The following is a 24,918-nucleotide window of genomic DNA, read 5'->3' on the forward strand; positions in this document are numbered from 1 at the left end:
CATTTTGAGGACCTTGTAAACTGTTTTCTGAAGTGATATACCATTTTGTCCAGCTGGACTTTAAATCACCCAGTTTCAGGGTTCTAATTTCATATGTAATGAAGGAGAATCTTAGCTGAAATAAGTGGTTTGAATTGATAGGGGAAAAAAATCTACCTGCAGTAGTTTGCAAAGTTGGAAGTATTGATACTATTTTTTAAAAGTAGGTTTGGAATTATTGCTACTAATCTTTGGCTCTTTTTTTAAATTTTATTTTTGCAGTTTTATCTCCAAGACACTAAAAGTAGTAATGGTACCTTTATAAATAGTCAGAGATTGAGTCGAGGCTCTGAAGAAAGTCCACCATGTGAAATTCTTTCCGGTGACATTATCCAGTTTGGGGTAGATGTGACGGAGAACACACGGAAAGGTACGGGTATGGATCGATTTTTCCTATTATTTGTCTTGTTTGTTTAATTTTTTATTCTATTGTTTAATGTTACAAAACATTTCATGCTTGCAAAAGCAATTTAAGTACATTTTATGCAGTGAAAAGTTGAGTCTCTCACTTTCCCTATTGTTTTTCTAAAATTTTAAATTCTAAAATGTTAAATAATTTATAATCTTTATCACAGTATGAAAACACAGGGCACTGCTGTGTCCATTAGAAAACAGTTGGCTGTGGTGATGCTGTACTCAACCAATAGGAGCTTAAACCATAAGGATATTTCTTGTTAACTTATTAACGACAAGCCTGGAGGTAGGTAGGTCCAGACTGTTCACTTGGCTCAGTGATGTTATCAGGAATCCAGAGGGTCTTACTGTCCTCCCATTCTGTTATCCCTTACATGTTGGTTTTTTATGCTTTTGCTTGTTGCCTCATGGTCTAAGGGTGATGGCTGCAGCCCCAGGCTTTATTGTCCTTACACCAGTGTGCTAGGCAAAAAAGATAAGGTGGGGGCAAAATGCCTTTTTGTGTGGCTCCCTTTTCATGTTTGAAAGAACAATCTTTCATAGACTCCTTCCAGCAAATTCTTTTGTCTCACTGGCTGCATGGGTAGGTCACATACATACCTTTAACTGTAGCTACAAAGGAGCCTGGGAAGGAAGTTACTTGGCAAAGGGAAGCAGGAGATCCGTGACTGGCATAGATCAATTATGATTTATCCCTTTTGGTTGTGTCTTCATTGTTGCCCCAAACAAAATCAGAATTCTGTAGGCAGCTACCACGAATATAAAATTTCATGTCTCAAGTTTTTGAAACTAGGATTTCTCTAGCTAAATAAATTTAGACTAATTTTACAATTCTGAGGCTTTTTGGCCCTACCTAGTTCACTGTTTACTTTATGACCAAGAAATTATATGGCTGAATCATAAAACTAAATAAATAGGAACCAAAAGTATGCAGTCCCACTGTCGCAGTTTGGTATAGACAGTGGAACTGATTGGCAAGTTTCTCCTTTTGTTTCTCTGAGCACACTGATCTGATAATACCCTGAGTCATTAGACTCTGGCATTTTGCACAGTAGATATGGGAATCCAGGGGGTGCTGGTGATTATAGTGTGTGTGTGTACACGTGCATATACGTTTACATACTGCAACTGCAGTATTATTTTTGCTGGGTTTTGTTGGCCTCCTCAGAGTGTTAGGTTTTTTGTTTGTTTGCTTGTTTGTTTTTTTAAGGTGTTAGGTTTTGAAATTTGGATGTGTGTAGGGCCAATGTCTTAGGAATTTTCATTTACAATTTAAAATAGAAGGGAACGTTTGTATTTTGATGCAAAATATTGAGTGCTCCTTACTAAGAGAACCCAACTTATGTATAAACATACTGAGAACAGCTGCAGTGGACACTCTGATATCTGCTGTTGCCACATCACACCTCCTCTGCTAGCAAGTCATTCAGCAAACATTTACAGAACCCCAGCTGTGAGGAGCCCACAGAGAAGACAGAATTTGATTACACTGTCTTTCTCTCCAAGGAATATCTATTTTCTTGGCTTGCATTTCTCAAAGAGAATTAAAAGGTGTTAATTGATAGAAGAATGAAGTAATCAAATACATTTAGGAATGCTTAGTTAACCAAAGATAGTCAGGACTTCTCTGACCTTATAACATGCTAATATATATGCAGATCTCCAAGGGGGTGACTGTTATAAGATGTAGGTAAGTTCCACACTCCTTCCCTCTCTTCTTCCCCATCTAGCTGTGGGGGCCACTTTAGAAAATGCTGTAGAAAGCTAAGAGGACAACTCTGAGATTCAGGGTTACTATTAGTACAATATTATTTTGACAACATAGATTCTTGCAGGCTTCTTTGAAAATTTATCTTTTATGCCAACTTTAAGGAAAGTAAAGACAAATTTCTTCATCATTTAAAATGTTGTTTCTTTTGGTATTTATTGCCTTCAAAAAGTTGACTTATATTATGCATGGCCTCTTGGGATACAGCTGTGTCACGAGTTGAGTATTACTGTTTAAGCATATGCTTCAAACAATAAAAAAAAGATGCTTCATGCTAAACAATATTATGATAAGCTTTATATCACTTGGAAAATGCTACTGAAATTGTACAACACTACTGGATAACCCCTGGATCAAAGAACACATCAAAAAGGGAATTTCAAACTATGTGGAAAGGAAAGGAGACTTTCATACCAAAATACAATAAATCCTTTACTCAGATAAAAATTTATAATCTTAAATATTTTCCGTATTAAGAAGAAAGACAAACAATGAAGGAACTTGGCACTCAGAAGAAATTAGAAAAAGAACAACAGGAAAAAGAAGTTGGGAAGAAGAAATAAAAAAGCAAAAATTAATGAAGTGAACAAAAAACTCTGAAAGGGATTAAACAAACCCAAAGGCTGGATCTTTAAAACAAAACAGTAAAATAAAATAGGTAATTAATAAGCCTTGATTCCTTTATTAGGTTAAAAAATATATAAGGAATGAGAAAGGAGATATAAACACAGATATGGGATATACCAAAAGAATTATTAGAGACTGTTACATGCCAAACTATGGCAAAGAAAAAAAAAAGAAAACTAGAGTAAATTAATGTTTTCCTGGCAAAATTATCCCACTATGTAGGAAACTTTTAAGTTGATTTCTTTAAAAGAGACTAAAAAAAGTTATTAAAGATTGACCAGAAATGGGCATTCACAGCCGAATTTGGTCTTACTAAAGAACAGATAAATCCAATGTTGTTTAAATACTCCAACATAGGTGAAGGTGGGAAGCTCTCAAAATCCTTTGAAGAAGCCAGCAGCCTGTCATTAGTGCCAAATTCTGATACAGATAAAGTACAAAGAAGAAAATTGTAACTAATTTCATTTGTGACAATAGATAAAAAATCCTGATTAGGGTATTAATAAATTCAGAAATGAAACTATGTCTGTGAGTCTATTTTTGTTTTGTAAATAAGTTCATTTACATCATTTTTTAAGATTCCACATATAAGTGATATCATATGATATTTGTCTTTCTCTGTCTGACGCTTCACTTAGTATAATCTCTAGGTCCATCCATGTTGCTGCAAATAGCATGATTTCATTCTTTTTTATGGCTGAGTAGTATTCCATTGTCTATAGAAACCACATCTTCTTTATCCATTCATCTGTCTATGTCTATCTGTCTGTGGACATTTAGGTTGCTTCCATGTGTTGGCTGTTGTACATAGTGCTTCTGTGAACATTGGGGTGCATGTATCTTTTTGAATTATGGTTTTCTCTGGATAGATGCTCAGGAGTGGGATTGCAGGGTCATATGGTAACTCCATTTTTAGTTTTTTAAGGAACCTCCATACTGTTCTCCATAGTAGCTGCACCAGTTTACATTCCCATCAACAGTATAGGAGGGCTCCCTTTTCTCCACACCCTCTCCACCAATTATTATTTGTAGACTTTATAATGATGACCATTCTGACCCACGGGAGGTGGTATCTCATTGTAGTTTTGATTTGCACTTCTCTAATAATCAGTGATGTTGAGATCTTTTCATGTGACTATTGGCCATCTGTATGTCTTCTTTGGAGAAATGTCTTTTTAGGTCTTGGGCCCATTTTTTTGATTGGGTTGTTTATTTTCTGTTATTGAATTGTATGAGCTGTTTGTATATTTTGGAAATTAAGCCCTTGTTGGTAGCATCATTAGCAAATATTTTCTCCCAGTCTGTAGGTTGTCTTTTCATTTTGTTTATGGTTTCCTTTGCTGTGCAAAAGCGTATAAATTTAATTAGGCCCCATTTGTTTATTTTTGTTTATATTTCCATTACTCTAGGAGACAGATGCTCTATAGTGCTTTTGAATACATTTATAACAAGGATATCAAATTAGATACTTGAAATGATAAAAACTAGTTTGTGGGGATCTGTGAAAGGATTTTTTTGCATCAGTGTGCATAGTACAAAAAACAATGGAAGGATAATTTTTATATTTCCCTTCATGCAGGTATTAAAAAGGATACATTAGTATTATATGAATTGCAGGGATTTCTATAAGATATATTGTTGAGTGAGGAAAGGATTACTTTAGTAATTTCATTATTTTTAAAAAGTATCATCAATCTCTATAAATGTACATTTATATGCATGTGTTTGTGTATGATTTTATGAACATTGGAAAACATGGAAGAATGCATACATACTAGTCATTAATGTGAGTCTTCCTGGAGTTTGATTGGAGAGGAGGAATAAAGGAGAAGTGGGAGCCAAATTAAAAAGGGCAAGACGAGCAAAACTGAAATAAAACCCCTCTAGGATATATGACATTTATGTATTTGTATAAAATAATGTATGTGTAAAAGGAAATTAAAAAAATATATATATATATAATATATAAAAGTATTTTTATATTTGTGTGTATGTATATATAAATCAGGATTTTTGTTAAAAATATGATGAGTCTGAGATCATTGAACATATCAGTTCATATTAGTGTGTCTTCTTTTCCACGCTCTCCAAAACAAGCTGATTTTGATGTTTGGCTTTCCACACAGTGTGGCTTCAGGGAAAAGACTCATTGGTCAGCACTTTAGTAATACCCTGCCCTATAGATATGAAATGTTATTGCAAACAAATAGGATGACTTTCTAATAGATTTTTTTTTTTTTTTTTTTTTTTTGGTATGCGGGCCTCTCACTGCTGTGACCTCTCCCGTTGCGGAGCACAGACTCCGGATGCGCAGGCTCAGCGGCCATGGCTCACGGGCCCAGCCGCTCCACGGCATGTGGGATCTTCCCGGACCGGGACATGAACCCATGTCCCCTGCATTGGCAGGTGGACTCTCCACCACTGCGCCACCAGGGAAGCCCTCTAATAGATTTTTAAAGAAAAAGAAAAAGGAAGGGAGAAAGAGAGAAAGCCAACCTATCAGATCATCCTGGAATGGGAGCTTTAACAACCTGATTGCTGGCCACTCCTCTTCACAAACGCACAAACTGCTCAGATGGCATGAGTTTTCTGGCTCATACATTACAGTAACCTTCTGTTGCAAATCTTGGGACCATTTAGTTCTATAAACTTCACATATAACCCCAATTAGTTGATCAGTCCAGGTCCCACTTTACCCACTCTGTTCCTAGGTTAAGCCTCTATGAACAAAGGGCCTGTTACGAGTAAGGCAAATGGTATCTTCCTTTTGCTTTGTGCTACAACTGCACTGAATTGCTTTTACTCCCCGCAGTAGGTCTTGCCCCTTCTGGCCTTCAAGCCCTTGCACATGATCTTTGCTTCACCTGGAAACCTTTCTAGGCTGAACAAAATGCCCTTCCATGTCCCTGTTGCACACTGTACTCGTCCTCTTTGTATGGTTGCCTCCCTCACTAACCTGTAAGCTGTTCAAGAACAGGCAGTGTGTCTGTCTTCTTTGTAGACTCTCCACACTTAACCTGGCACATATTGGTTGAATAAATTTTCAAACGTCTCATAAATCTTTATCTGCCGTTTTACAAAAGTTCTTTCTACCATCTCATCTCAACTAAGATTTTGACAACCTTCCTCCTAATCTGGAGGCTTATATGAGGATTGGGTATTGGTAACCTTCTTGTTACCCACTGCCCTTTTTATTCTGCTGTGACTCAGTTACCTCTCCTTAACCTGTCTCAGCTTTAATTTCCTCATCTTGTAAAATGAGACTCATGATACTACTAACTATCTCAAGGTTTGTGGTATAATATTGAGTGTTCACGTTGTGGCACAGTGTTCAATGTGAACACTGAAAGAGTGAGCATAAAGTGCTTAGCTCAGGGTCAGGTGCTTTAATTATTACTGAAACCCTTGCCAATCATTTGCACCATCTTTTTTTGCCATCAAGTTTGCCCATCTTTCTCAGTAGCTTCAGCCCCAGGCTTCTTTACCCATCTGTCCTTTGGAACCCATCATTGGCATTTCAGAGGTACTCTCACCAACTCCTTGACTACTCCGTGATTTTTGGCCATGCTGTTTTGCTTATTTCTAGCTCTTGGAAACTGTCACCATAAGCTTTACATACTTCCACTTTCCTGCTACTAGCGAAATCACAACGCTGATTCAACACAGAATGTGGCAGATTTGCCAGATTGACTGAGAGAATCCGTCTGATGGCATGGAAGTCATCTTTTGTTCATTTAAAAGATGGCTTCTTGGGCTTCCCTGGTGGCGCAGTGGTTGAGAATCTGCCTGTCAATGCAGGGGACATGGGTTTGAGCCCTGGTCTGGGAAGATCCCACATGCCGCGGAGCAACTAGGCCCGTGAGCCACAACTACTGAGCCTGCGCGTCTGGAGCCTGTGCTCCGCAACAAGAGAGGCTGCGATAGTGAGAGGCCCACGCACCGCGATGAAGAGTGGTCCCCGCTTGCTGCAACTGGAGAAGGCCCTCGCACAGAAACGAAGACGCAACACAGCCAAAAATAAATAAATAAATAAATAAATAAATAAATATATATATATATATATATATATATATATAAAATAAAAGATGGCTTCTCAACCCAGGATATGCACCAGAATTAACCTGCAGAGCTTTGTAAAGCTACACATGTGTGGATCTCACCCTTCAGCCCTAAGAAGGAGACTTGTTAGGTGTGGGACCTAGGCTTACCTATTTTTTTCTTGTTGTTTGTTTCCCTTTGTATGTATGTATTTATTTATTTATTTACATCTTTATTGGAGTATAATTGCTTCACAATGTTGTGGTAGTTTCTGCTGTATAACAACGTGAATCAGCTATATGTATACATATATCCCCGTATCCCCTCCTTCTTGTGTCTCCCTCCCACCCTCCCTATCCCACCCCTCTAGGTGGTCACAAAGCACCGCGCTGATCTCCCTGTGCTATGTGCCTGCTTCCCACTAGCCATCTGTTTTACATTTGGTAGTGTATATATGTCAGTGCTACTCTCTCACTTCGTCCCAGCTTGCCCTTCCCCCTCCCCACGTCCTCAAGTCCATTCTCTACGTCTGCACCTTTATTTCTGTCCTGCCCCTAGGTTCATCAGAACCTTTTTTTTTTAGATTCCATATATATGTGTTAGCATATGGTATTTGTTTTTCTCTTTCTGACTTCCTTCACTCTGTATGACAGACTCTAGGTCCATCTACCCCACTACAAATAACTCAGTTTCGTTTCTTTTTATGGCTGAGTAATATTCCATTGTATATATGTGCCACATCTTCTTTACCCATTTATCTATCGATGGACACTTAGGTTGCTTCCATGTCCCGGCTATTGTAAATAGTGCTGCAGTGAACATTGTGGTACCTGACTCTTTGAATTATGGTTTTCTCTGGGTATATGCCCAGTAGTGGGATTGCTGGGTCATGTGGTAGTTCTATTTTTAGTTTTTTAAGGAACCTCCATACTGTTCTCCATAGTGACTGTATCAATTTACATTCCCATCAACAGTGCAAGAGGGTTCCCTTTTCTCCACACCCTCTCCAGCATTTATTGTTTGTTGATTTTTTGATGATGGCCATTCTGACCAGTGTGAGGTGGTAACTCACTGTAGTTTTGATTTGCATTTCTCTAATGACTATTGATGTTGAGCATCCTCTCATGTGTTTGTTGGCAATCTGTATCTTCTTTGGAGAAATGTCTATTTAGGTCTTCTGCCCATTTTTGGGTTGGGTTGTTTGTTTTTTTTTGATATTGAGCTGCATGAGCTGCTTGTTGATTTTGGAGGTTAATCTTTGTCAGTTTGCAAATATTTTCTCCCATTCTGAGGCTTGTCTTTTCATCTTGTTTATGGGTTCCTTTGCTGTGCAAAAGCTTTGAAGTTTCATTAGGCCCCGTGTGTTTATTTTTGTTTTTATTTTATTTTTTTTAATATGCAAATTTATTTATTTATTTAATTTTAGCTGCATTGGGTCTTTGTTGCTGCACGTGGACTTTCTCTAGTTGTGGTGAGCGGGGGCTACTGTTGTGGTGCGCGGGCTTCTCATTGAGGTGTCTTCTCTTGTTGCAGAGCATGGGCTCTAGGTGTGCGGGCTACAGTAATTGTGACATCAGGACTCACTAGTTGTGGCTTGTGGGATCTAGAGTGCAGGCTCAGTAGTTGTGGCGCATGGGCTCAGTTGTTCCGTGGCATGTAGGGATCTTCCCGGACCAGGGCTCAAACCCGTGTCCCCTGCACTGACAGGTGGATTTTTAACCACTGCGCCACCAGGGAAGCCCTGTTCTAGTTCTGTGAAAAATGCCATTGGTAGTTTGGTAGGGATTATACTGAATCTGTAGATTGCTTTGGGTAGTATAATCATTTTCACAATGTTGATTCTTCTAATCCAAGAACATGGTATATCTCTCCATCTGTTTGTATCATCTTTAATTTCTTTCATCAGTGTCTTATAGTTTTCTGCATACAGGTCTTTTGTCTCCTTAGGTAGGCTTATTCCTAGGTATTTTATTCTCTTTGTTGCAGTGGTAAATGGGAGTGTTTCTTTAATTTCTCTTTCAGATTTTTTGTCGTTCGTGTATAGGAATGCAAGAGATTTCTGTGCATTAATTTTGTATCCTGCAACTTTACCAGATTCATTGATTAGCCCTAGTAGTTTTCTGGTAGCATCTTTAGGATTCTCTATGTATAGTATCATGTCATCTGTAAACAGTGACACTTTTACTTCTTCTTTTCCGATTTGGATTCCTTTTATTTCTTTTTCTTCTCTGATTGCTGTGGCTAAAACTTCCAAAACTATGTTGAATAATAGTGGTGAGAGTGGGCAGCCTTATCTTGTTCCTGTTCTTTGAGGAAATGGTTTCAGTTTTTCACCATTGAGGATGATGTTGGCTGTGGGTTTTTCATATATGGCCTTTATTATGTTGACGTAGGTTCCCTCTATTAGGCATACCTATTTTTGAAAAGCATTGGGTTGTTCTTTTGGACAACTAGGTTTAAGAACTCTGCTCTGTTAAGTTGCTGGAAACTGTTTTATGTGTTTTCCCTTATCCTCAAGTCCCAAATTTCCCTTCTCATGTTGTCTGCTGTGAATCCATACTTCCTGGCTCTGTACCTGTATTTCCAGCTGCTTACTTGGTTGTTTCCTCTTGAATGTCCTGCTTTCACCTTATAGTTACTCTGTACAAAGCCTAATTCCCACCTTCAAACTAGAGCAATCCACTAACTTACCAATTTCATTTATTGCTCCATCATTCTGTAAACACTCTAGCTCAGAATATTGGTATCTTTTCTGAATCCTGTCTCTTCTTTACCTTTAGCAGTTGTCACCTACACCGTTTGCCTCCCTTCCCTGCTTCTACTTGTTTTTCCAGATGCCAACCTAGAATATTACAGTAGCTCTCCACTTCTGGCCACCATATTTTGCCAACCCACTGCCTCCAGAATATTCTTCAGTTACAGCTTTATTCATGTCATTCTCCTGCTTTTAGAAGCCTTAAGTAGCTGTGTCATACTGTAGAATAAAGTCTGAAATGCTTATCTGTACACTTGAGACCCTCAAAAATGTGGACTCAATTCAACCTTTTGATTTTATTTCCCATTACTTCCCTTAATATATGTTAAACAACATTATTTAGAGGCAAGAGGGAGAAGAAACTCTTTTTGAATACTAGCGCTGCCACTTGCCAAAATGGGATCTCAAGCAAATTTAGCTTCTTTGACTTTAGTTGCCTCATCTGTAAAAATAGAACATAAAAATAACTATTTACATGGTTTGTCATAAGTAGTTAACGTATAGCGTGCTTAGCACTTATACATGTTAACTACTGGCACCTAAAGGGCCTTGAAATATATTCTTTACCTCCTCCCTCCAGCTCCTCCAGCTGCCCTCATTAGATGTGCAACTCTCTCACATCCTTCTCGTTTTCTTTTTCTTTGCTCATGCCACTCTCTCTGCCTTTCCTTCCATTTATAGCTTTTGAAATCCTATTCTTTTTTTTTCTTTACCCTCTTCATAAATGTCCCTGCCCTTGTCCATTTCAAATTCCCACAGCGCTTTATAGCATTTTCCCCCCTTTGTTGTTATGTTAGATATTTCTAGTTCTGTCTACAAACTGAATTGAAATCTCAAGGACAAGGATGTGGTTGTAGTCCTCTTGGTTTTTCCTGTCATTCCCAGCATGCTCCTTTGTAGCCAGCATGTTTTCAGTGAATATTGAGCCAACAGGTAAAGCCAAAGAACCAACCAAGTCAAAAGATAAACCAACAAGCAATATCACTCCAAGAGAAATAAAGTAGCAAATTAATCCACATACCTAGAGAAAGGATTCCTCCCATCAAATAAATAGGTCGAAACAGGACTTCTCTGGGAAATGGCTGACTCTGAATCTAGGGCAGGAAATGTATAAATTGAATTTATAAGATTTTTGTTATATCAGGAAGCAATGGAGTTATCTAAGACTGCTGAGGTTCTGTTAGAAGAACTCAGGAATTAACATGGAATTTTGACTGATTAAAGATTAGACAATTTGAGCATCAAGCAATAATAAGAGCAGTGGATTGAAATATATCAAATATGTTTAAATCCATAAAGTTACAATGATACTAAAAAAGAAAAAAAGATTTGATCACCTCTGGAAGAACTTAGGAAACCCATTTCTCATTCTGAAAACAGAAAAATAAAGCATTTGTGTTACCTTTCCTGTAGGAATTATACCTGAGATAAACAAGTAGTTGAAGAGAATGTTTCTTTTAATCACTGAACTCCAGCTCACAAATGAAGACAGGATGATAGAATATCAATTCAAAAAAGTTTTTCTAAGTCTCTTCAGCAAGTGGTATTGGGAAAGCTGGACAGCCACATGTAAATAATGAAGTTAGAACACACCCTCACACCATACACAAAAATAAACTCAAAATGGCTTGAAGACTTAAATATAAGACGTGACACCATAAAACTCCTAGAAGAGAACATAGGCAAAACATTCTCTGACATAAATCGTACCATCGTTTTCTTAGGTCAGTATCCTAAGGCAATAGCAAAAGCAAAAATAAACAAATGGGACCTAATCAAACTTATAAGCTTTTGCACAGCAAAGGAAACCATAAAGAAAATGAAGAGACCGCCTACAGACTGGGAGAAAATATTTACAAACGATGCCACCGACAAGGGCTTAATTTCCAAAATATACAAACAGTTCATAAAACTCAATAACAAAAAAACAACCCAATCAAAAAATGGGTAGAAGACCTAAATACACATTTCTTCAAAGAACACATACAGATGGCCAAGGGGCACATGAAAAGCTGCTCAGCATTGCAAATTATTAGAGAAATGCAAATCAAAACCAACAGTGAGGTACCACCTCACACTGGTCAGAATGGCCATCATTAAAAAGCCTACATGTAACAAATGCTGGAGAGGGTATGGAGAAAAGGGAACCCTCCTACACTGTTGTTGGGAATATAAATTGGTGCAGCTACTATGGAAAAACAGTATGGAGGTTCCTTAAAAAAAGAGTTGCCGTATGGATCTAGCAATCCCACTCCTGGGCATGTATCTGGAGAAGACTCCAGAAAACCCATAATTTGAAAAGATACATGCACCCCAGTGTTTATTGTAGCACTGTTTACAGTAGCCAAGACATGGAAGCAACATAAATGTCCATCGATAGATGAATGGATAAAGAAGGTGTAGTATATATACACAATGGAATACTACTCAGCCATAAAAAAAGAATGAAACCATGCCATTTGCAGTAACATGGATGGACTAGAGATTATCATACTAAGTGAAGTTAGTCAGATAGAGAAAGACAAATATCATATGATATCACTTGTATGTGGGAATCTAAAATATGACACAAATGAATTTATTTACAAAACAGAAACAGACTTACAGACATAGAAAAAAGACTTATGGTTACCAAAGGGGAAAGGGGTTGGGGGACGGATAAATTAGGAGTTTGGGATTAGTAGGTACAGACTACTATATATAAAATGGACAATAAAGTCCTACTGTATAGCACAGGGAACTATATTCAATATCCTAAAATAAATCATAATGGAAAAGAATATGAAAAAGAATATGTATGTATTTGTATAACTGAATCACTTTGCTGTATACCAGAAACTAACAGAACATTGTAAATCGACTATACTTCAAGTTGAAAAAATTTTTTTTCTTAATTTGAAGAGTACTTGTCTATCCAGCTAACTTGCCCTGTCTCTTTTCTAACCTTAAAAAAAAAAACAAAAAAAACAGTCTTAGAATCAGAAGCTTTATGTAGCAAAAAATACCAGAATGAAGGTTTGGTAACTTTCATCTTAGATTGCAGTCAAAAGGCAATTAGAGGGACTTCCCTGGTGGCAAAGTGGTTAAGAATCCACCTGCCAATGCAGGAGACAAGCACTTGAGCCCCAGTCTGGGAAGATCCCACATGCCTCGGAGCACCTAAGCCCGTGTACTGCAACTACCGAGCCTGCGCTCTAGAGCCCGCGAGCCACAGCTTCTGAAGCCCATGCGCCTAGAGCCAGTGCTCCGCAACAAGAGAAGCTACCGCAACGAGAAGCTCACGCACTGCAACGAAGAGTAGCCCCTGCTCTCCGCAGCTAGAAAAAGACCGCGCACAGCAACGGAGACAGAAAGCAGCCAAAAATAAATTAATTAATTATTTTTTTAAAAGGCAATCATATGAATAATTTCCCATCCTGGAAATGTTAAAACCTCTCATTTGGGTCTTTTTTTTTTTTTTTTTTTTAATATTTCTGGAGTTTTACTTCCCGTTACTGCTGGTCATCTCAAGAGACCCTTCAACCTACTCAAGTAGATTGTAGTATTGACCTTCCTACTCAATGCAGGGAAGGAGACAGAACCAGACTCCAACATACTAGTAGTTTCAGTCTCCCAATCCAGGGTCTTAAACAGTTTTAAAACTTATCACAGTGAACATTGGTTCTTTAAGTGGTGTATGTGTAAAGAGGTAATAGAAAAGGCTGACTGTATATCATAAAGTGAATATATTAACTCAAAAGCAAAATAAATAATCTGTATAAGATAATAGAGAAAGAACTCATTTAAATGGCAGTCAGGTTGTATAGTCTTAATTCTGATTTTTAATAAAGTGCCGTAAATACAGCAGGTAATTGCAGATTTTTCTCTGCAGATACCTTGTTTTCCCTCGACACATGTTTTTCATGTTTTAACGTTTCTGAAATTTGCATTTAGCTTACAATACATGTGTACATTTAACGTGGCAGTGTTCCTACAGCCTCCTTACCCCGCCCAAAAAACTTTAAAATTGTTTTACAATTAATTTGTTTTTGAATCTTGGCAGTGTGACAGTAATAATGTTTCTGGATGAATTTCAAGAGCAAAGTTTGTTTTAAAAGTGCTTCTAAAATGCTTTAAGGAAAAAAACTGCTTTAGGGGCTTCCCTGGTGGCACAGTGGTTGGGAGTCTGCCTGCTGATGCGGGGGACACGGGTTCGTGCCCCGGTCCGGAAGGGTCCCACATGCCGCGGAGTGGCTGGGCCCGTGAGCCATGGCCGCTGAGCCTGCGTGTCCGGAGCTTGTGCTCCACAACGGGAGAGGCCACAGCAGTGAGAGGCCCGTGTACCGCAAAAAAAAAAAACAAAAAAAACCTTTAGAGCAGTATTTTCCAAAGTAGTTTCTTCATAATACCATGTATACCGTATATGTTATACCATAGTGCCAGTTCCAGTGTTCCTAAAAAGGGGAGCGGGGATTCTCAATGGTCAAATAAGTTTGGAAAACACATCTAACCTTTAAAGCCTCATTATGGACAAAAAGCCCATTAAGCTCTGAAAAAGCCTGTGGTTTAAAAAAATAAAAACTCTTTAAATGTCTTTTAACCAAGTATTTTCCAAACCTTCTGACCCCAAAATCATTCTTTGTTAATACCTGCTAGCACTCCATTTTAGGAAATGCTGCTAGGTAGCGTCATTAATAAAAGTATTAGAACGAAACATTTTTGTCAGGTTGCTTTAAATACTTGCCTTTTGCAAATTGAAAAGATTACTAACATTTCTATGCATCTGTTTATGTAGTTGTCACAAGAACCTTTCCAAAGGCAGGTTTGACTAGACTAGATTGTCAGCTTAGTCAGACATGATCTTTAACTGCTTTCAATAGTACAGCAACCTCGAACTGCCCAGGTAGTATTAGCCCTTGGTTCATCTCACAAATCTGTACATTGGTCCAGTTGCTGGGCTTCAGCATGATATATGTGAGCAGAAGAAATCCTTACGTAACATGTCATAGGCTGCCAGCTCTGGCACTACAGTTTTATTCTGTAATTCACTGTACCTTTTTTAAAAAAACAATTTTATTATCAGTTTAAATATATTGGTAAATTATCAGTATTGCTGGGTCTTCTTGTTTTGTAATCCTCTATTTATTGTAGCCTGTTTATAGTAAATCTCTGGGGGAGCCATCAAGCTGGGATAAATCCATCCCTTCCCTATCTTCTGCCAGGGAAAGGAGGCAGTTAGGTGCTTCTTGCAAGTAGAGATGAACACTACTGTCCTCGTAGTAAGAGATACCTTCTCCCCCGAGTAATGGAAACTGTAAAATATTAACCAGACATGTTCTTTGACATTCTTTGAGCATTTATTAAATACCCTCTTTGTGCCAGATAACTCTGCTAATTACCAGGTTTAAAAAGTGAGAAGCAACAGTCATTGCTACCCCCAAAGAGTTGACTCTAATTGGTCAGACAGTGGTTGTGGAAATGGTAAATATTCACAGTGCAGTGTGTTTAGTGTTATAAGTAGACATAGGTTCTGGGGACACCTAGCTCAGATATTGAAGTTTAGTGAAGGAAGTAAAAAGTCTGACCCTGGAGGATAAATAGCCTTTGGTTATGCAGGCAAGGGGATAAAGGACATCACTGACAGAGAACACAGCTTGTGTAAAAGGCATGGAGTTATGAAAAGTAAGAAATTTGGAGATGCAGGTAGCTTGGTTTTGTATAGCATATCTATGGTAGAAAGATGGGAGGGTGACACCTGAAATGAAGGTCAGTGATTCGTGGCGATAATTGCTGTGTTAGGCAGAGAGTTTCATCACCCTACATTAGCTTTTAATTAGAGTTTGTTAAACTAAGTTAATTAACTCTTTCAACCCTGAAGGACATAATATCTGAAGAATAGAGAAATAAAATCAACTTTTTTAAAAAAATAAATTTATTTATGTATTTATTTATCTTTGGCTGCGTTGGGTCTTCGTTGCTGCACACGAGACTTCTCTAGTTGCGGCGAGCGGGGGCTACTCTTCGTTGTGGTGCTCGGGTTTCTCATTGCCGTGGCTTCTCTTGTGGAGCACGGGCTCTGGGCCCGTGGGCTTCAGTAGTTGTGGCATGTGGGCTCTAGAGCGCAGGCTTAGTAGTTGTGGTGCACGGGCTTAGCTGGTCCGCGGCATGTGGTATCTCCCCGGACCAGAGCTCGAACCCGTGTCCCCTGCATTGGCAGGCAGATTCTTAACCACTGCACCACCAGGGAAGTCCCCCAAACCATCAACTTTTAAACTATGAAAATAATTTTTTTCTGTAAAAGAAAGAGAAGCTCTGTACAAGTACTGCTTTTGAGAGGTTTTGTCTCTTGAAATCTTCAGAAGAAGGAGGAAGTAAGAAGCAATGGTAAGAAGCTGTCTTCAGGACTTCCCTGGTGGCACAGTGGTTAAGAATCCGCCTGCCAATGCAGGGGACACGGGTTCGAACCCTGGTCCGGGGAGATGCCACATACTGCGGAGCAACTAAGCCCGTGCGCCACAACTACTGAGCCTGCGCTCTAGAGCCCGCAAGCCACAGCTACTGAGCCTGTATGTTGCAACTACTGAAGCCCGTGAGCCTAGAGCCCGTGCTCTGCAATAAGAGAAGCCACCACAGTGAGAAGCCCATGCACTGCAACCAAGAGTAGCCCCTGCTCGCTGCAACCAGAGAAAGCCCGTGTGCGGCAATGAAGACCCAATGCAGCCAAAAGTAAATAAATAAATTTTAAAAAAGCCTTTAAAAAAGAAAAAAAGAAGCTATCTACAAAGTGACTGATGTAATGTTATATAAAGATGTTTGGAGGTGGAGGAGGAAACAACCACCGAAAAAACAAAAAAACCATAATTTTATTTTATTTATTCATTTTTTTGCAGTATGCGGGCCTCTCGCTGTTGTGGCCTTTCCCGTTGCGGAGCACAGGCTCCAGACGCGCAGGCTCAGTGGCCATGGCTCACGGGCCCAGCCGCTCTGCGGCATGTGGGATCCTCCCGGACCAGGGCACGAACCAGTGTCCCCTGCATTGGCAGGTGGACTCTCAACCACTGCGCCACCAGGGAAGCCCCACAAAACCATAATTTTAAATACTGAACTGGGAACTTCAGACTTGAGTTCTAGCCAACAGCTCTGATACTTAATAGCAGAGAGTTGTAGAAGCAATTTCACTTGTCTGAGGTCTTGGTTTTCTCGCTCATAAAATGGGGTATTGAATGGCATATTCCAAGCTGTTATTATACAGAACTTTAGAGTTTTGTGAGGTATGGATAGGAGTTATAGGTTGGGGACAGGAGATTTAGGACTAAGGGCTAAATTTTAAACTGGGTACTAGTTGTGCTTAGGGTTTTGTTTTGTTTTGTTTTTGCGGTACGCGGGCCTCTCACTGCTGTGGCCTCTCCCGTTGCGGAGCTCGGGCTCCAGACGCGCAGGCTCAGCGGCCATGGCTCACGGGCCCAGCCGCTCCGCGGCATGTGGGATCTTCCCAGACCGGGACACGAAGCCGTGTCCCCTGCATCGGCAGGCGGACTCTCAACCACTGCGCCACCAGGGAAGCCCCACTAGTTGTGCTTAGGTTTTGATGCTAGCATATAGAGGAGAAAGTGCGTCTCCCCCTCACCCCCACCCCGACCCTCAATTGTATTTCCATATACTCCAGTGACCTTTGGTTCATTGTTGCTGTAGCATTGGACGTTAGGACACTTTTCAAAGCAATTTTATCTGTGATTCTGCCTTGCAGTTGTGATTCTTTATGGATAGGAATGAGTTTCTCCAGGGGAATGAATATTGTCGTTAAACCACCAAAATTATTTTCTTTCCTGGAAGTTATTATATTTAAGAATAAAATATATGTTTAGACATGAGAGGTATGAAGGTTTATATTTTTATACAATTATTTTATCCATCTTATTTGTTTGTTTTAACCAGTTACCCATGGGTGTATTGTTTCCACAATAAAACTTTTTCTACCAGATGGTATGGAAGCCCGGCTCCGCTCAGAGTGAGTATAATATAGAGCTATGAACTTTTTGTATTAATTACATTGGTTAATAATATTCTAGATGATAGTATACTGTTTATACTTCAGGATTATTCTAATAATGTTAGAACATTGATGTAGTACTTTTGGAATATAATATACTACAGTATAATTGCTTTTCACATTAGTTACAATTCTAGTAAATAATAATGTGTAAGGAGGCACAGTTATTTTGTTTCCAAAATTAACTTTATAACTTATATTTGCTGGAAAATTAGTTTTTTAGAATATTTGGAGTATGTAAGTTATTGATGAGTGATAATTGTATCCATTTTGATCTGCATTTCATATACGACTTCTTAAACTATGGTTGCCTCTGAAGTTAATGCCAGTGTCATAATCTTAAAGGACTTTAAGGATGTTGACACAGTTAGTAGTCTATATTGGTGGGAGTTTTTGGAGGGATTTTCCAATTCTGTAGTTTTTTCTTTTTTTAAATGAAGCAGTGGAAAGGTCACTTAGAGGAGGACAAACTTGAGAGGGAAAAATTGCTCATAAAATGCAAACGTTAAAATGTAAGCATAAATACATTTCGATCTTGTACTTTTCACAGATTATTATTATGAAGTGTTAGAGGGAGCTAAACAGTCTTAAACTTAAGCATTTTTTATTTTGAATAAATAAATATGAATATTGGATATGGTAGAGGCTTGTTTCTACACCCAGTATAATATTTTCTGTCCTACAAAAGCAGAAACAAATATCTGAGGGTGGGAGGTTGAGAGCAGCAGTAAGTTGAAGGTGAAGCAGTATAGTGAGTAGGAAAGAGAGGGAGAAAGGAAGCAGGGAGAGATCCTCTCATTACTATGATAGTGCGTTCATTAGAATTATTGTATATTATGCTTCAGTTGGAGGCTCCCAATTTGTTTTTTTTTTAAAACCTTTCAGGATATCTGAATAAAACAGAAAATTTAAAACATTTTAAATTTAAAACATTAATCTGTTCCCTCTTCTAAATTATAGTTTAATTATTAAAAATATAGTTAACTTTGGGAACATTAATGTGACTTCGCTTTTAATATGAGTTAGTCAAGAGTTAAGGTTTTAAAAATAAGAGTAACTATTAATCAACTAATAACAAAGACCTGGATGTTTGTATTTGATAATGAGATTTTTCTTTCATGGATTCAGAAGCTTTGAGCAGCTGCATAAAGGATCATGTCTGTTCTCAGCTTCCATCCGATAGGGCATATGAATTTTTTCAAAGTCTACATCAGTGAATTGTGTTCCTATCCCTCTTGTTCCCCCAGTGCTTTTCATCTTTGTCCCTTTTTCCTTCTCTTTGTTTGGTTTTTCTTATGTGGTTAAATGTTAGCATCATTTAAAACTTTGCTGCCAGTTTCATTGTGTGTAATCTGGTTGACTTTCTGGAGAGGATGAATTTTGAACAGGCAGTCCTCGAGCTGGAGGAAGATCAGAACGGTCTTTAGAGGTAGATAGTCTGGTTCAAAGCCCAACTCCACCTGTTCTGTGACTTGATCAGGCCTCCCTTTTCTCATTTGAAAAATCAAGTTAATAATAGTACCTATTGAGCAGGAATTTTATGAGGAGGATTAAGCAAGACTGTACACTTAAAGAGTTTAGTGTAGTACCTGGTGCATAATGAGCACACGATGAATACTGTTTCTCTTATTGTAAACTAATATTTTCTAGCAATCAAGATGCTTTTAAGTATGCCAGAATGCTTAGAATTCAAGGTACATTGTATACATACCATTTAATATTTTTAAGGTCTTCAGTAGGTATACCGTTCTCAAAAAGCTGATTCTTTTTTCTTCCTTGATTTTTATTTTTATTGCACAAATAATTTTCAAATAATAAGAAACAGAGAAAAATTACCTATAATTCCACCACACTAACACTAAATAAGTTTTCCTTATACAGTTCCTTGTTGCATATGAACTTTGTTCCATAATTCAAACAGAATACACCTGTATCCACAATAGTTTCTGTAAAGTACAAATATATATCAATTATGGAATGTTTTGCTAGATTTTTAGCCTTTTGTTTATCAACCAGATTTTCATGAGAATGGGAAATTTTGTACTTGGGTCACTAGGAAAACTGGTTTAAAAAAAATAAAAACAAAACCTCCTGGGACTTCCCTGGTGGCCCAGTGGTTAAGATTCCATGCTCCCAGTGCAGGGGGCCCAGGTTCAATCCCTGGTCAGGGAACTAAGATCCCATATATTGCAGCTAAGCCCACGTGCTGCAACTAGAGAAACTCGTGTGCCGCAACAAAGAGCCCAGGCACTGTGATGAAGACCCAGCACAGCCAAAATAAAAAACAAAAAACCTCCATTAATACCATTTGCTTCTATTTAGACTTTCTGAAGTTCATTTCCCTGTATGTGCATATCTACAGAGAAAAGGTATATACCCAAAATGGCTATATCTGGGTCCTGGCATTGGGTAGTTTTTATTTATTTCCTTATGCTTTACTTCACACATTTTCCCTAGTCAGTATGTATTACTTGTATAAAATCAAGAAAAAGAAACTTATGTTTAAAACGTCTATTCCATTTTTATGAGGCAGAGGAAAAAAAACTAAAGCTGTATGTAATTTTTTAAACCTTCATTAGGCACCAGATTTGTTAGGGCCTTGTATAGGTTCTGGGGATGCAGAGGTGAATTGTTCAGAGTGCTGAGAACACAGATGTGAAATCAAAGGAGTAGAGCAGGGGATTATATGGTCTCAGTGGGAGTCTGTACAGGATATCATGGGAGCTCAGAAGGGAAGTGGGGGCTAATACTTAATATTCCATTTTATTCAGCATCTTAGTGTATTTGTGACTAATTAAATTGAAATATTCTTAGGATGTTTGCAGTTACTACAATGGAATCAGAATTGTCATCCCTATTTTTAAGTCCTGCAAGATCAGTTTGTCAGCAACTTACACGTGATTAACCTGTTGAATCTAGGAACTTTACCTAATCAACCATCAAGCAGACCATTACCAGACTGGCCTCTAGGATATGGAGTGAGGAGCAACTGGTAGGGGCCATGGGTGGCAGTCTTGCTCTGTGCTCCGTCTACTCACCCTCCCAACCCACATTGCAGTATCTTACAGTGCTTGTAAGACAGGAACCCTGGCTTCCTTACCGGCTCTGTTCTCATGGGAACGGTAGTAGTGATCAAGTGCTACTATGTCTAGGTACTTTTTTAAGCTCTTTACTTATACTCACATATTTAATACAGTAACCCTATGTGGTTAGTTTTATGATTATCCTCATTTTATGGATGAGGAAACTGAGACCTATAGTGGTTAGATAACTTGCCCAAGATTATATACCTGGTAAGTAGAGCCAAAATTTGGACCCAGTCAGTATAGCTTCTGAGCCTGCATGCTTAACTGCTACACTGTACTGCCTCTTATGTACTTTATAAGGCCCCAAAGGCAATTAATACCAATTAATACTGTGTTACTGTTTAGTTTTAAAGTGATATACTGAGTTAGATTCATAACTACACGTAAGCTTTCAGTGTGTGAGGTGGCTGGGTAGAGAAGAGTAGTACTAATGTTTTGGTTAGCTGAAGTTTTTCTCCACTAGAATGTATTTTCAAATTATAGCCTTCTTTACAATAGAACTGTGCTTTTTAAGGCTTTCCGTATAGAAGCATTTAATTTTAAGAGAACTTAATTTACACATTCTAAAATTTTAAATGGATAATTTAAGGAGTGCTTCTTTTCTGTTTAGAAGTTCTTATAACCAAGGAATTCACCATAGCCCTCATTAATAGTAGATCCGGCAAGGGCATTTAATACATCTTGGATTTTGAATTTGTGTTTAGAAATACATGAATGTGTAAAAGGTTTGTATGTTTATTACCTTGTTTTCTAACAATTCTATATGTTTATGAAGGATTAAAAAATAATTCACATTCTTTTAATTATATGAAAACAAGTGTGTCAACTTTGGGGTTTAAGATATTCTTGTACTGTCATACTCTATTTCCTCTATTGTCAGGAAATTAGATAAAAATTCTAAATTTTACTTTTCAGTGTCATCCATGCTCCATTACCAAGTCCTGTTGACAAAGTAAGTTGCTAATGATTATTTTTTCCAAACTGATTCAGCTGTATTGCTTTTGAAAATGTTTCTGTTTGTTCGTTTTTAATATGCTTTACCTAGAAACTTATTTCCCTTTTGTAACAAAAATACAAGAATACATATAGCTGTATAGTTATTCTAGTCTGATCTTCAGAAACTGGAGAATTTAGGATGGATGTTTCTTAGGACAAAACCTTTGTTATCTCAAGTCAGTGGCTGACTCTAGACTAGAAGCATTTGTTCTGTGCCTAGCCAAAGGTAAGAAGTGTTAGTTACTACTTTTTATTCTATAATACATTTCTGTCTAGAAATATTTATTAAAGCTTTGCACCCAGATAATTTACTCAAAATATACCTACACATGGAATAACAGAAATATGGGCTTACAGAAATTTCTCTTTAATTGTTCTTGAAGATCAGTTTTAACTTGATTTGGACAGAAACTTTGCAGTAATTACTTGTTAGAAAATATTTTTCTTTTGTTCAGAAATAATGGTGTATTAAACTGTAGATATCATTGCTAAGTAGCAAAAAAAAAAAAAAAAAGATCTCTTGTATCTTTTGGCATTAAAGTGTATGTTGAGTTTTCTTAGTAAAGTAACTAAACTATTGGGAAAAACATTTTACTTTTTTTTCCTTCCATTTGGATAAAGAATGAAAGCCTACCTGAAACTGAAGTTCTCTGTTAGATTCCTTTTTTAGAAGTAAAAGTGGTTAAACATCAACTTCAGCAATACCAAGAGTCATTTCAGAAGTAAATAATGGCCTTGCTGATTTAGGACTAACTTTTAAAAAAATAATGCCACCTCTCTGTCTTCTACTTAGCATATTAGTAAAAATAGACTTTCTGAGCTTAATAAGGAATGATGCTGTTAACATCACTGATAAGTTAACATATAAGGCTTGGGTAGTGTTGAGAATATGGATAAATGAATGATACAGCAACCTGTTAGTGCCTTTTTTTAAAAAAAATAATTCTGTGGCTCTATATTCCACACCCAGTAGAAACCCTTTATAGAAGTTATTTCTTCCAATACTCTTGAGTTCTAAGCATTTTGGCTGTGACTTTAATGTTTAAACACTATTATTTCCCTTTTTTTTCTTCTTAAAACCTACTTACAGTTTAAAGGAAAAAAAAAAAGACCTTTTTTCATTGCCTCTGGCCATTGGACAAAGTATTGTATTTCATGTCCTGCTTCTCCCCATGTGCCCACATACAAATATCATTTTGAAGATGGCTACTTCTAAACGAATTGTGACTTGTTGACATATTGAAGAACTATTTGACAATGAATTTTAAAGGGGAAAAATGTAGATATGTTGATTTAGCAGGTATTATGTCTGGGTAAAGAAAAGGCTGTATTGCCTTTGTGCTGTAAGTTTGTGATTTGGTTTATCAAGGAATGTTTTCATGGGTAGCACTTGTTGCACCATCCTGCTTGTAAATCCCAAACTGATCAGCATAATACAATACCATTTATAAATTCTAGACATGGAGCAGAAATATTTTGAAAACTAAAGAAAATTGTTCGTTTGAAAAATAATTTTTATTTGCATATTTCAGTAAATAGGCTTTGCAAGGACTTGATTTGGCTTTAATGTCTTCTGCAAATATTTTGTGTGACTGTCAATGGTGTATCATTTTGTTTCTAGGTTGCTGCTAACACTCCAAGTATGTACTCTCAGGAACTATTCCAGCTTTCTCAGTATCTTCAGGTAAAATAAATCTTGAGAATTCTTAGTCTTTAAAAGCAGAACTTAGATTTGATTTTGCTAGTTCACAAATATAGGCTAAAGAAATACTGGCTGGGGCTTCCCTGGTGGCGCAGTGGTTGAGAGTCCGCCTGCCGATGCAGGAGACGCGGGTTTGTGCCCTGGTCCGGGAAGATCCCACGTGCCGCGGAGCGGCTGGGCCCGTGAGCCGTGACCACTGAGCCTGCGCGTCCGGAGCCTATGCTCCGCAACGGGAGAGGCCACAACAGTGAGAGGCCCACGTACCGAAAAAAAAAAAAAAGAGAAGAAATACTGGCTGGACACAAGTACAAAAGAAATATCTTTTTAAAGTACAAAAAAAAATTAAAAATAGGTCTTATAAAAAAAAAGGATTTAAAAAATCTGATTGTTAAGTCTAGAGAAGATAAGGTTCTGTACAAGAGAAGTTTTTTTCTTCACTTATGAGGAAGTTCCACAGTTGTTCTTTATCCAAAGGTGACTTTTAAATAAAATTAAATCCGGAGAGATTTTGGTTGTTATTAATAGCTATAATAGCAAATAATATGAACTGTTAAAATATTAACTATTAATAGCAAATAATTATGTAACACATACTATATGCCAGACTCTAGCAGACTTTAACACTTTACCTATATTAATTCATTTAATCCTCACAAAATTCCTGTAAGGTACATATTTTATTCCCATTTTTATAGATGGAGTAACTGAGGGACACGGAAGTTTAAATAGTTCGCACAATATCACACACCAAGTTCTGTGGTTGAGCTGGGATTTGAACCCAGACAAGTCAGACCTCAGAGTCTCTCTCTTAACTACTGTTCTGTGCTGCTCAATCTGTAGAAAGATCTCTTGGTAGGGCAGATACTTAGAATGGGCTCCTGAAGAAGTTAATGCCATATTTAAAGAGCCATACAGATCTCTAAAAAGAAAACAAGTGGTTGTTCGTTCTTTTTTGTTTTTTCTGAGTTTGGTAGATTTAGACCGGATTATGGTTCTTATTATTCTAGTGAGGGAGCATGATTAAGGAAAACTCTGAATCAGGAGTTCAGAGATTGAGGTTTTTATCTTGGCTCCTACTCAATGAGTTCTGTGACCTTGGGTGAGTCAGTTTACATATGTAGGTCTTCAGTTGCCTTTTGTTTAAAATGATAGGACCAAACCAGTGATCCTGTGTCCCTACATACTTTTATAGGTCAATCACTAAGAGCAGTTCTACCTCAGTTAAGAATGTACACATCTGTGAAAATTATCAACGCATTAATCAGATCTTACCTTCCACTGGGCATAATGTAATGGTGGATTGAAAAGTGGTTTTACACACTTGCAGTTTAGTAGAGTATTTACGAACGTAGGTAGACTCTAGCCAGAATTCCCTGGATTTGATCTTTGGCTTTAACTTCTGACCTGTTGGGAAAGTTGTTTATGCCTCATTTTCCTCATCTATGATATGTGTATAATAATAGC

General features: G+C 37.8%; 1 protein-coding gene across 3 annotated transcripts in view; it reads left to right on the plus strand.

Moving 5' to 3' along the window:
• Positions 1 to 265: 265 nt before the first annotated feature.
• The window catches only part of SLMAP (sarcolemma associated protein), an 87,366-nt gene continuing 62,713 nt past the window's right edge, over positions 266 to 24,918 (plus strand). For all 3 annotated transcript variants that reach the window (XM_007469004.1, XM_007469005.1, XM_007469006.1), the window contains exons 1-4: positions 266 to 409; positions 17,556 to 17,628; positions 21,672 to 21,708; positions 23,374 to 23,436. In XM_007469004.1, coding sequence (XP_007469066.1) covers positions 17,606 to 17,628; positions 21,672 to 21,708; positions 23,374 to 23,436 — 123 coding nt within the window. In that variant the 5' untranslated portion in view covers positions 266 to 409; positions 17,556 to 17,605. The remainder of the gene's footprint in view (positions 410 to 17,555; positions 17,629 to 21,671; positions 21,709 to 23,373; positions 23,437 to 24,918) is intronic.

Source organism: Lipotes vexillifer, unplaced genomic scaffold (assembly GCF_000442215.2).
Source record: "Lipotes vexillifer unplaced genomic scaffold, Lipotes_vexillifer_v1.1 scaffold989, whole genome shotgun sequence".
In the NCBI taxonomy this organism is placed as follows: Eukaryota; Metazoa; Chordata; class Mammalia; order Artiodactyla; family Lipotidae; genus Lipotes; species Lipotes vexillifer.